Raw genomic sequence first — 13,377 nt, 5'->3', positions numbered from 1 at the left:
GACTCGACCCAGACCCACACTAAGAATTCTGACTTGACCCAGACTCACACTAAGAACTCGTACTTGACCCACAGTCACACTAAGAACTCGTACTTGACCCAGACTCACACTAAGAACTTTCACTTGACCCAGACTCACACTAAGAACTTGTACTTGACCCAGAATCACACTAAGAAGTCGTATTTGACCCAGACTCACACAAAGAGGTCGTACTTGACCCAGACTCACACCTAGAAGTTGTAATTGACCCAGACTCACACCTAGAAGTTGTACTTGACCCAGACTCACACAAATAAGTTGCACTTGACCCAGACTCACACTAAGAACCTGTACTTGACCTAGACTCACACCAAGAAGTTGTACTTAACCCAGACTCACACTAAGAATTTGTACTTGACCCAGACCCACACTAAGAATTTGGACTTGACCCAGACCCACACTAAGAATTCTGACTTGACCCAGACTCACACTAAGAACTCGTACTTGACCCACAGTCACACTAAGAACTCGTACTTGACCCAGACTCACACTAAGAACTTTCACTTGACCCAGACTCACACTAAGAACTTGTACTTGACCCAGAATCACACTAAGAAGTCGTATTTGACCCAGACTCACACAAAGAGGTCGTACTTGACCCAGACTCACACCTAGAAGTTGTAATTGACCCAGACTCACACCTAGAAGTTGTACTTGACCCAGACTCACACAAATAAGTTGTACTTGACCCAGACCCACACTAAGAATTTGTACTTGATCCAGACTCACACCAAGAAGTCGTACTTGACCCAGACTCACACTAAGAACTTGACCAAGACTCAAACTAAGAACTTGAACTTGACCCAGACTCACACTAAGAACTTGAACTTGACCCAGACTCACACTAAGAACTTGCAATTGACCCAGACTCACACTAAGAACTTGCACTTGACCCAGACTCACACTAAGAACTTGTACTTGACCCAGACTCACACTAAGAACTTGACCAAGACTCAAACTAAGAACTTGAACTTGACCCAGACTCACACTAAGAACTTGAACTTGACCCAGACTCACACTAAGAACTTGCAATTGACCCAGACTCACACTAAGAACTTGCACTTGACCCAGACTCACACTAAGAACTTGTACTTGACCCAGACTCACACTAAGAACTTGTACTTGACCCAGACTCACACTAAGAACTCGCACTTGACCCAGACTCACACTAAGAACTTTCACTTGACCCAGACTCACACTAAGAACTTTCACTTGACCCAGACTCACACTAAGAACTTTCACTTGACCCAGACTCACACTAAGAACTTGTACTTGACCCAGAATCACACTAAGAAGTCGTATTTGACCCAGACTCACACAAAGAAGTCGTACTTGACCCAGACTCACACCTAGAAGTTGTACTTGACCGAGACTCACACAAAGAAGTTGTACTTGACCCAGACTCACACTAAAAACTTGCACTTGACCCAGACTCACACTGAAAACTTGCACTTGACCCAGACTCACACTTAGAACTTGCACTTGACCCAGACACACACTAAGAAGTTGTACTTGACCCAGACTCACACTAAGAACTTGTACTTGACCCAGACTCACACTAAGAACTTGACCAAGACTCAAACTAAGAACTTGAACTTGACCCAGACTCACACTAAGAACTTGAACTTGACCCAGACTCACACTAAGAACTTGCAATTGACCCAGACTCACACTAAGAACTTGCACTTGACCCAGACTCACACTAAGAACTTGTACTTGACCCAGACTCACACTAAGAACTTGTACTTGACCCAGACTCACACTAAGAACTCGCACTTGACCCAGACTCACACTAAGAACTTTCACTTGACCCAGACTCACACTAAGAACTTTCACTTGACCCAGACTCACACTAAGAACTTGTACTTGACCCAGAATCACACTAAGAAGTCGTATTTGACCCAGACTCACACAAAGAAGTCGTACTTGACCCAGACTCACACCTAGAAGTTGTACTTGACCCAGACTCACACAAAGAAGTTGTACTTGACCCAGACTCACACTAAAAACTTGCACTTGACCCAGACTCACACTGAAAACTTGCACTTGACCCAGACTCACACTTAGAACTTGCACTTGACCCAGACACACACTAAGAAGTTGTACTTGACCCAGACTCACACTGAGAACTCGTACTTGACCCACAGTCACACTAAGAACTCGTACTTGACCCAGACTCACACTAAGAACTTGCACTTGACCCAGACTCACACTAAGAACTTGCACTTTACCCAGACACAGACTAAGAACTTTTACTTTACCCAGACACACACTAAGAAATTGTACTTGACCCAGACTCACACTGAGAACTTGTACTTGACCCAGACTCACACTAAGAACTTGCACTTGACCCAGACTCACACTAAGAACTTGCACTTGACCCAGACTCACACTAAGAACTTGCACTTGACCCAGACTCACACTAAGAACTTGCACTTGACCCAGACTCACACTAAGAACTTGCACTTGACCCAGACTCACACTAAGAACTTGCACTTGACCCAGACTCACACTTAGAACTTGCACTTGACCCAGACTCACACTTACAACTTTTACTTGACCCAGACTCACACTAAGAACTTTTACTTTACCCAGACACACACTAAGAAATTGTACTTGACCCAGACTCACACTAAGAAATTGTACTTGACCCAGACTCACACTGAGAACTTGTGCTTGACCCAGACTCACACTAAGAAGGTGCACTTGACCCAGATATGAACATTGCTGTATGTATACTTTTGACCCAGCACATTTGCTCACATTTTCAGTGGAGCCATTTAATCTTTCTTGAAAACAACAGTAATCTTTCAAATGTCATGTATCAGTAATGACTTGGTATGGCAGCTACACCCACGTGTGCAGTATCGGCCAAAAGTTGAAAGAGCAGAAGAAGTGGTGATTACATTTGTGTAAATAAAACATCTTCCAACAGGAAGTCAACAACGAACAAGTAGATTCATTTCATGAAGTCATATGTTACTGTTTATACGTCAGCAACTACATTAGGAGCCTTTGTAAGCATAATCATAATAATAATAATAATGATGTATATTGAATATACATTACAGGCCGTATCACCCATCCTTACATAAACCACTACAATATTAAATTAATAAAATTTATGACTTTTTAGCCTTTTATACACGACCACAACATAGTGTGAGGAGCAAGATATATGTTTGGTGTCTGCAAACGTCTTTTTTTTATTTAATTGTTGCAAAATAAAGCAAAGCTATTTTTAATGACATTAAAGAAGTGTGTGTGTGTGTGATCGTGTGCGTGTGTGTGTTGTCCCACCTGTGCTCGGCCTCAAGGGAACTGGACAGATGTTCCGTGTCGGAGTCACTGAGGGAGTAGGAGAGACCATTCTCATGGCAGACATCCTCACTGTAGACCTTGGGCTCAGGTGTGCTGCTTTCACCCTGAACACAATAATCATCAATTTTTATTTCACCCTGAACACAATAATCACTTTTTATTTCACCCTGAACACAATAATAATCACTTTTAGTTTCACCCTGAACACAATAATAATCACTTTTAGTTTCACCCTGAACACAATAATAATCACTTTTTATTTCACCCTGAACACAATAATCATCACTTTTTATTTCGCCCTGAACACAATAATCATCACTTTTTATTTCGCCCTGAACACAATAATAATCACTTTTTATTTCACCCTGAAGACAATAATAATCACTTTTAGTTTCACCCTGAACACAATAATAATCACTTTTTATTTCACCCTGAAGACAATAATAATCACTTTTAGTTTCACCCTGAACACAATCACTTTTTATTTCACCCTGAACACAATAATAATCACTTTTAGTTTCACCCTGAACACAATAATAATCACTTTTTATTTCACCCTGAAGACAATAATAATCACTTTTATAGTTTCACCCTGAACACAATAATAATCACTTTTAGTTTCACCCTGAACACAATAATAATCACTTTTTATTTCACCCTGAACACAAGAATCACTTTTTATTTCACCCTGAAGACAATAATAATCACTTTTTATTTCACCCTGAACACAATAATAATCACTTTTTATTTCACCCTGAAGACAATAATAATCACTTTTAGTTTCACCCTGAACACAATAATAATCACTTTTTATTTCACCCTGAAGACAATAATAATCACTTTTATAGTTTCACCCTGAACACAATAATAATCACTTTTAGTTTCACCCTGAACACAATAATAATCACTTTTTATTTCACCCTGAAGACAATAATAATCACTTTTATAGTTTCACCCTGAACACAATAATAATCACTTTTAGTTTCACCCTGAACACAATAATAATCACTTTTTATTTCACCCTGAAGACAATAATAATCACTTTTAGTTTCACCCTGAACACAATAATAATCACTTTTAGTTTCACCCTGAACACAATAATAATCACTTTTTATTTCACCCTGAAGACAATAATAATCACTTTTATAGTTTCACCCTGAACACAATAATAATCACTTTTAGTTTCACCCTGAACACAATAATAATCACTTTTTATTTCACCCTGAAGACAATAATAATCACTTTTAGTTTCACCCTGAACACAATAATAATCACTTTTAGTTTCACCCTGAACACAATAATAATCACTTTTAGTTTCACCCTGAACACAATAATAATCACTTTTTATTTCACCCTGAAGACAATAATAATCACTTTTATAGTTTCACCCTGAACACAATAATAATCACTTTTAGTTTCACCCTGAACACAATAATAATCACTTTTTATTTCACCCTGAAGACAATAATAATCACTTTTAGTTTCACCCTGAACACAATAATAATCACTTTTAGTTTCACCCTGAACACAATAATAATCACTTTTTATTTCACCCTGAAGACAATAATAATCACTTTTATAGTTTCACCCTGAACACAATAATAATCACTTTTAGTTTCACCCTGAACACAATAATAATCACTTTTTATTTCACCCTGAAGACAATAATAATCACTTTTAGTTTCACCCTGAACACAATAATAATCACTTTTAGTTTCACCCTGAACACAATAATAATCACTTTTTATTTCACCCTGAAGACAATAATAATCACTTTTTATTTCACCCTGAACACAAGAATCACTTTTTATTTCACCCTGAAGACAATAATAATCACTTTTTATTTCACCCTGAACACAATAATAATCACTTTTTATTTCACCCTGAAGACAATAATAATCACTTTTAGTTTCACCCTGAACACAATAATAATCACTTTTTATTTCACCCTGAAGACAATAATAATCACTTTTATAGTTTCACCCTGAACACAATAATAATCACTTTTAGTTTCACCCTGAACACAATAATAATCACTTTTTATTTCACCCTGAAGACAATAATAATCACTTTTAGTTTCACCCTGAACACAATAATAATCACTTTTAGTTTCACCCTGAACACAATAATAATCACTTTTTATTTCACCCTGAAGACAATAATAATCACTTTTATAGTTTCACCCTGAACACAATAATAATCACTTTTAGTTTCACCCTGAACACAATAATAATCACTTTTTATTTCACCCTGAAGACAATAATAATCACTTTTAGTTTCACCCTGAACACAATAATAATCACTTTTAGTTTCACCCTGAACACAATAATAATCACTTTTTATTTCACCCTGAAGACAATAATAATCACTTTTTATTTCACCCTGAACACAATAATAATCACTTTTAGTTTCACCCTGAACACAATAATAATCACTTTTTATTTCACCCTGAACACAATAATCATCACTTTTAGTTTCACCCTGAACACAATAATAATCACTTGTATTACTTTCTTCAGTGGCATTAATGTCTTCTCTACTTAGTGATGTAACGGCTAACGGTGTAATGATAAACCGCAATAAAAATTCCAGGCAGGTAAAATTTTTAATTACCGTCATTTATTAATGCATTTTAGGCAACACTGCTTACTTCCTGGAACTGAACTTGGCAGCGACTACACGGACCTTGCTTTAAAAATGTTCCCCCTGACTAAATGGTTCGTTTCACTTCAGTTTCATTGTGAACGTGCAACTAACATCCTTACATATCATTAATCTGAATTATTTTGTCCATAATTGGCAGCCTTATGTGTAAGACTTGATCTGATTTTATTATCTATATTGGGGGTCGGCAACCCGCGGCTCATTAGCGCCGCCCTAGTGGCTCGCTGGAGCTTTTTCAAAAATGTATGAAAAATGTAAATAAATGAGGGGAACAAATACATTTTTTGTTTTATTTGGTTTCTGCAGGAGGACAAACATGACACAAGCCTCCCTAATTGTTATAGAACACACTGTTTTTATTAAACATGCCTCACTGCTTTGAGTATTTGGCCAGCGCCGTTTTGTCCTACTTATTTTGGCGGTCCTTGAACTCACCATAGTTTGTTTACATGTATGACTTTCTCCGACTTTCTAAGACGTGTTTTATGCCACTTCTTTTTCTGTCTCATTTCGTCCACCAAACTTTTAATGTTGTGCGTGAATGCACAAAGGTGAATTTTGTTGATGTTATTGACTTGTGTGGAGTGCTAATCAGACATACCGTATTTCCTTGAATTGCCGCAGGGCATATAGTATGCGCCTACCTTGAATTACTTTCGGGTGAAACTCGCTTCCCAAAATAATTAGCGCATGCTTAGTATTACCGCCAGGTCAAACACGAGTGACACTTTCCCTGTCGTCATTTTCAAAATGGAGGAGGCTGATTTCAATAATGGTAATTTGAAATCGCATAAAGGGAAGAAGACCTATTCAGTAGGATTTAAGGTCCAAGCTTACACCACACTCAAATTTTTGCTGCATACCTTTGGTAAATGCCGGAGTGAGAAGAGGTTTTAAAATAATTAGCGCATGTTTACTTTTACCGCATGCCTTTGGTAAGCGCAGGAGTGAGAAGAGGTTTTGAATTAATTAGCGCCCAGGCGGCAATTCAAGGAAATACGGTATTTGGTCAGTGCATGACTGAAAGCTATTCAATGCTAACATGCTATTTAGGCTAGCTAAATGTACATATTGCATCATTATGCCTCATTTGTAGCTATATTTGAGCTCATTTAGTTTCCTTTAAGTCCTCTTAATTCAATTTATATCTCATGACACACTATCTTGAATGGGATTGTGCTGAAAATTTTAATTTTCCTGAAGGAACTCTCCTGACGGAATAAATAAAGTACTATCTATCTGTATGTAGAATGGCTTTTAATTTTTTGCGGCTCCTGACAGATTTGTTTTTGTATTTTTGGTCCAATATGGCTCTTTCAACATTTGGGGTTGCCGACCACTGATCTATATGGACAAAAAGTGCAGTAACGTCTTATGTCCACAAGGTGCCATCATGCAGAATGTTCACATTTACTTATAGTATTAATTTATTTCTGCCATATTACACTAATAATGCTTATGCTGCTTTCATATGAACATCTAATTTCTATGTGAGGTACATACCTACATTTAAAAGTGTTGTTGGTGTGTTTTTTGAAAATTGGGAGCACATTTAAAATGAGCAGGACAGTAATGATTACACCCTGATCATTTTGGTCACAATAACTGTGATAAGATATTTTCATACCGTGACATCCCTGTCTCTTTCCTGCTGCCCATCTGGTCAGAAACAAATCTGACTCTATTCGACACTCTTGTTATGGATTTACAAAAGCAGTGAAGTTGTCAGGTTGTGTAAATGGTAAATAAAAGGAGAATACAACAAATCCCTTTCAACTTATATTCAATTGGATAGACTGCAAAGACAAGATATTTCATGTTCACACCGAGAAACTGTTATATTTTGCAAGTATTAGCTCATTTGGAATTTGATGCCTGCAACATGGTTCAAAAAAGCTGGCACAAGTGTCAAAAAAGACAGAGGAAGTTGAGGAACACTCATCAAACACTTATTTGGAACGTCCCACAGGTGAACGGGCTAATTGGGAACAGGTGGGTGCCATGATTGGCTATAAAACCACCTTACATGAAATGCTCAGTCGTTCACAAACAAAGACGGGGCGAAGGTCACCACTTTGTCAACAAAGTGGTGACGAAGTGTTTAAGAACAACATTTCTCAACGACCTATGACAAGGAATTTAGGGATTTCACCATCTATGCTCCGTAATCTCATCAAAAGGTTCAGAGAATCTGGAGAAATCACTGCACGTAAGTCAGGATATTACGCACCTTGGATCCCTCAGGTGGTACTGCATCAAAAAGCGACATAAGTGTGTAAAGGATATCACCACATGGGCTCAGGAACACTTCAGAAAACCACTGTCACACTACATCTCTAAGTGCAAGTTAAAACTCTACTATGCAAAGCCACAGCCATTTATCAACAACACCCAGAAACGCCGCCGGCTTCGTTGAACCCGAGCTCATCTAAGATGGACTGATGCAAAGTGGAAAAGTGTTTTTGTGGTCTGACGAGTCCACATTTCAAATTGTTTTTGGAAACTGTGGACGTGGTGTCGGGCTTTACGGTGGCAGAGGGGTTAGTGCGTCTGCCTCACAATACGAAGTTCCTGCAGTCCTGGGTTCAAATCCAGGCTCGGGATCTTTCTGTGTGGAGTTTGCATGTTCTCCCCGTGAATGCGTGGGTTCCCTCCGGGTACTCCGGCTTCCTACCTCCAAAGACATGCACCTGGGGATAGGTTGATTGGCAACACTAAATTGGCCCTAGTGTGTGAATGTGAGTGTGAATGTTGTCTGTCTATCTGTGTTGGCCCTGCGATGAGGTGGCGACTTGTCCAGGGTGTACCCCGCCTTACGCCCGATTGTAGCTGAGATAGGCGCCGGCGCCCCCCGCAACCCCGAAAGGGAATAAGCGGTAGAAAATGGATGGATGGTTTGATGGATCCCTCAGGTGGTACTGCATCAAAAAGCGACATCAGTGTGTAAAGGATATCACCACATGGGCTCAGGAACACTTCAGAAAACCACTGTCACACTACATCTCTAAGTGCAAGTTAAAACTCTACTATGCAAAGCCACAGCCATTTATCAACAACACCCAGAAACGCCGCCGGCTTCGTTGAACCCGAGCTCATCTAAGATGGACTGATGCAAAGTGGAAAAGTGTTTTTGTGGTCTGACGAGTCCACATTTCAAATTGTTTTTGGAAACTGTGGACGTGGTGTCGGGCTTCACGGTGGCAGAGGGGTTAGTGCGTCTGCCTCACAATACAAAGTTCCTGCAGTCCTGGGTTCAAATCCAGGCTCGGGATCTTTCTGTGTGGAGTTTGCATGTTCTCCCCGTGAATGCGTGGGTTCCCTCCGGGTACTCCGGCTTCCCCCCACCTCCAAAGACATGCACCTGGGGATAGGTTGATTGGCAACACTAAATTGGCCCTAGTGTGTGAATGTGAGTGTGAATGTTGTCTGTCTATCTGTGTTGGCCCTGCGATGAGGTGGTGACTTGTCCAGGGTGTACCCCGCCTTACGCCCGATTGTAGCTGAGATAGGCGCCGGCGCCCCCCGCGACCCCAAAAGGGAATAAGCGGTAGAAAATGGATGGATGGATGGATGGACGTGGTGTCCTCTGGAACAAAGAGGATAAGAACCATCCGGACTGTTCTAGGCGCAAAGTTGAAAAGGCAGCATCTGTGATGGTGTGGGGGTGTGTTAGCGACCCCGAAAGGGACAAGCGGTAGGAAATGGATGAATGGATGCATTCTGATTGACACAACGTGCCAACTTCACTGCTTTTGTACTTGAGGAGCAAAAGGAGAATGAAAGGGTTGCCACACAGAGAGTGCTATGATCTATTTAGAGTTGCGAATACGAGCACATTTGTTGCAGCGTGCAGCTTGAGTCTAGCGCTTCATTCTTCAGTGATTATTTACAGTCAAAGATAGGTTGCATTTTAAAGAGAGATGTTTACATTTCATATAGTTATTTTCAAGGGGCCATTGAAAGATCAATAAAGGCGCAGAAGAAAGCCAATATGGAAGCATCTCTCGGACAAACCTCTCCCGATGTTCCCGGGCTGCTGCTGGTGGTCAGCTCCCCGGTGCCCTCGTCCTTCAGAGCGCGCAAGAACTCGCTCTTTCTGTCGGGACCGCGGCGCATCAGCTTGAGCCTGGACGGGGCAATGTCGATGGGAGGAGTGGTGCTGGAAGGGTGCTACAGGAGAAGAGGCTGCTTCATTAGTTTTCTCCTCACTATTGCACTTTGTCAACTTGGCAGCAGGGCCATTATAATAGGGAGGGTCTCACCTCTTTAGGGGTGTTGTGGGGTGGGGCACTGGCCGGGGTGCTGGGTTTGGTAGCTGAGGGGTTGGTGAAGACGGAATCCCGGCTGGACTTTGCAATCTCTCGACCGCCACTTTTCCACTGGTTGCTCTTTAAAACAGGAGGAAGAAAACATTCCATCTTTGACTATGAAATGACTATAAAGACATCTAGGGACATGAACTCAAGTCTACATTGCCATATACAGTGCCATAAAGATATCATTATTGTGTGAATGCTCCAAACATTCACACATAAGGTTTTCTACTCCAAAAGTCATGTATTTATTATCATTATTGTGTGAATGCTACAAACATTCACACATATGGTTTTCTATTCCAAAAGTCATGTATTCATTATTATTACTGTGTGAATGCTCCAAACATTCACACATATGGTTTTCTACTCCAAAAGTCATTTATTTATTATTAGTGTGAATGCTCCAAACATTCACACATTTGGTTTTCTACTCAAAAAGTAGTGTATTTATTATTCTTATTGTGTGAATGCTCCAAACATTCACACATATGGTTTTCTACTCCAAAAGTCATTTATTTATTACTATCTTTATTGTGTGAATTCTCCAGTCACACATATGTTTTTCTACACCAAAATTAATCTATTTATTATGTGAATGCTCCAAACATCCACACATATGGGTTTCTACACCAAAAGTCATCTATTTATTATTATTATTATTGTTGTGTGAATGTTCCAAACATTCTCACTAATGGTTTTCTACACCAAAATTAATCTATTTATTATTATTGTGTGAATGTTCCAAACATTAAAACAAGTGAATTATATATTTATATAGCGCTTTTCTCTAGTGACTCAAAGCGCTTTACATAGTGAAACCCAATATCTAAGTTACATTTTAAACCAGTGTGGGTGGCACTGGGAGCAGGTGGGTAAAGTGTCTTGCCCAATGACACAACGGCAGTGACTAGGATGGCAGAAGCGGGAATCGAACCTGCAACCCTCAAGTTACTGGCACGGCCACTCTACCAACCGAGCTATGCCGCCCACAAATAGGTTTCTACACCAAAAGTCATCTACTTATTATTATTGTGTGAATGCTCCAAACATTCACACATAAGGTTTTCTACTCCAAAAGTCATGTATTTATTATCATCATTGTGTGAATGGTCCAAACATTCACACATGGTTTTCGACACCAAAAGTCATGTATTTATTATCATTATTGTGTGAATGCTCCAAACATTCACACATATGGTTTTCTACTCCAAAAGTAATGTATTCATTATTATTACTGTGTGAATGCTCCAAACATTCACACATATGGTTTTCTACTCCAAAAGTCATCTATTTATTACTATCTTTATTGTGTGAATGCTCCTGTCACACATATGTTTTTCTACACCAAAATTAATCTATTTATTATGTGAATGCTCCAGACATCCACACATATGGGTTTCTACACCAAAAGTCATCTATTTATTATCATTATTATTGTTGTTGTGTGAATGTTCCAAACATTCTCACTAATGGTTTTCTACACCAAAATTAATCTATTTATTATTATTGTGTGAATGTTCCAAACATTAATACAAATAGGTTTCTACACCAAAAGTCATCTATTTATTATTATTATTGTGTGAATGTTTTAAACATTCGCACATATGGGTTTCTACACCAAAAGTCATCTATTTATTATTATTGTGTGAATGCTCCAAACATTCACACACAAGGTTTTCTACTCCAAAAGTCATGTATTTATTATTATCATTGTGTGAATGGTCCAAACATTCACACAAATGGTTTTCTACTCCAAAAGTCATGCATTTATTATTATTGTTGTGTGAATACTCTAAACATTCACACATATGGTTTTCTACTCAAAAAGTAGTGTATTTATTATTCTTATTATTGTGTGAATGCTCCCAAAATTCACATATATGTTTTTTTACTCCAAAAGTCATCTATTTATTACTATCATTATTGTGTGAATGCTCCAAACAGTCACACATATGTTTTTCTACACCAAAATTAATCTATTTATTATGTGAATGCTCCAAACATCCACACATATGGGTTTCTACACCAAAAGTCATTTATTTATTATTATTATTGTTGTGTGAATGTTCCAAACATTCTCACTAATGGTTTTCTACACCAAAATTCATCTATTTATTATTATTGTGTGAATGTTCCAAACATTAAAACATATGGGTTTCTACACCAAAAGTCATCTATTTATAATTGTTATTGGGTGAATGATTTAAACATTCACACATATGGGTTTCTACACAAAAAAGTCATCTATTTATTATTATTATGTGAATGTTTTAAACATTCACACATATGGGTTTCTACACCAAAAGTCATCTATTTATTATTATTGTGTGAATGCTCCAAACATTCACACATAAGGTTTTCTACTCCAAAAGTCATGTATTTATTATTATTATTGTGTGAATGCTCCAAAAATTCACACATATGCTTTTCTACTCCAAAAGTCTATCTTTATAGTGTGAATGCTCCAGTCACACATATGTTTTTCTACACCAAAATTAATATATTTATTAAGTGAATGCTCCAAACATCCACACATATGGGTTTCTACACCAAAAGTCATCTATTTATTATTATTATTGTTGTGTGAATGTTCCAAACATTCTCACTAATGGTTTTCTACACCAAAATTAATCTATTTATTATTATTGTGTGAATGTTCCAAACATTAAAACAAATAGGTTTCTACACCAAAAGTCATCTATTTATTATTATTATTGTGTGAATGTTTTGAATATTCGCACATATGGGTTTCTACACCAAAAGTCATCTATTTATTATTATTGTGTGAATGCTCCAAACATTCACACATAAGGTTTTCTACTCCAAAAGTCATGAATTTATTATTATCATTGTGTGAATGGTCCAAACATTCACACATGGTTTTCGACACCAAAAGTCATGTATTTATTATTATTATTGTGTGAATGCTCCAAACATTCACACATAAGGTTTTCTACTCCAAAAGTCATCTATTTATTATTATTGTGTGAATGCTCCAAATATTCACACAAATGGTTTTCTACTCCAAAAATCATGT

General features: G+C 38.2%; 1 protein-coding gene across 2 annotated transcripts in view; it reads right to left on the bottom strand.

Annotated features, from left to right (window-relative positions):
• gpbp1l1 (GC-rich promoter binding protein 1-like 1) overlaps positions 1-13,377 on the bottom strand; it is a 52,229-nt gene that overhangs the window by 1,356 nt on the left and 37,496 nt on the right. For both annotated transcript variants that reach the window (XM_061896901.1, XM_061896900.1), the window contains 3 exons: positions 10,287-10,412; positions 10,039-10,194; positions 3,340-3,464 (listed from right to left, as the gene is read on the bottom strand). In XM_061896901.1, coding sequence (XP_061752885.1) covers positions 3,340-3,464; positions 10,039-10,194; positions 10,287-10,412 — 407 coding nt within the window. The remainder of the gene's footprint in view (positions 1-3,339; positions 3,465-10,038; positions 10,195-10,286; positions 10,413-13,377) is intronic.

Source organism: Nerophis ophidion, linkage group LG04 (assembly GCF_033978795.1).
Source record: "Nerophis ophidion isolate RoL-2023_Sa linkage group LG04, RoL_Noph_v1.0, whole genome shotgun sequence".
In the NCBI taxonomy this organism is placed as follows: Eukaryota; Metazoa; Chordata; class Actinopteri; order Syngnathiformes; family Syngnathidae; genus Nerophis; species Nerophis ophidion.
The sequence above is the reverse complement of the archived record's forward strand: the minus strand, read 5'-3'. Positions and strand labels throughout refer to the sequence as shown.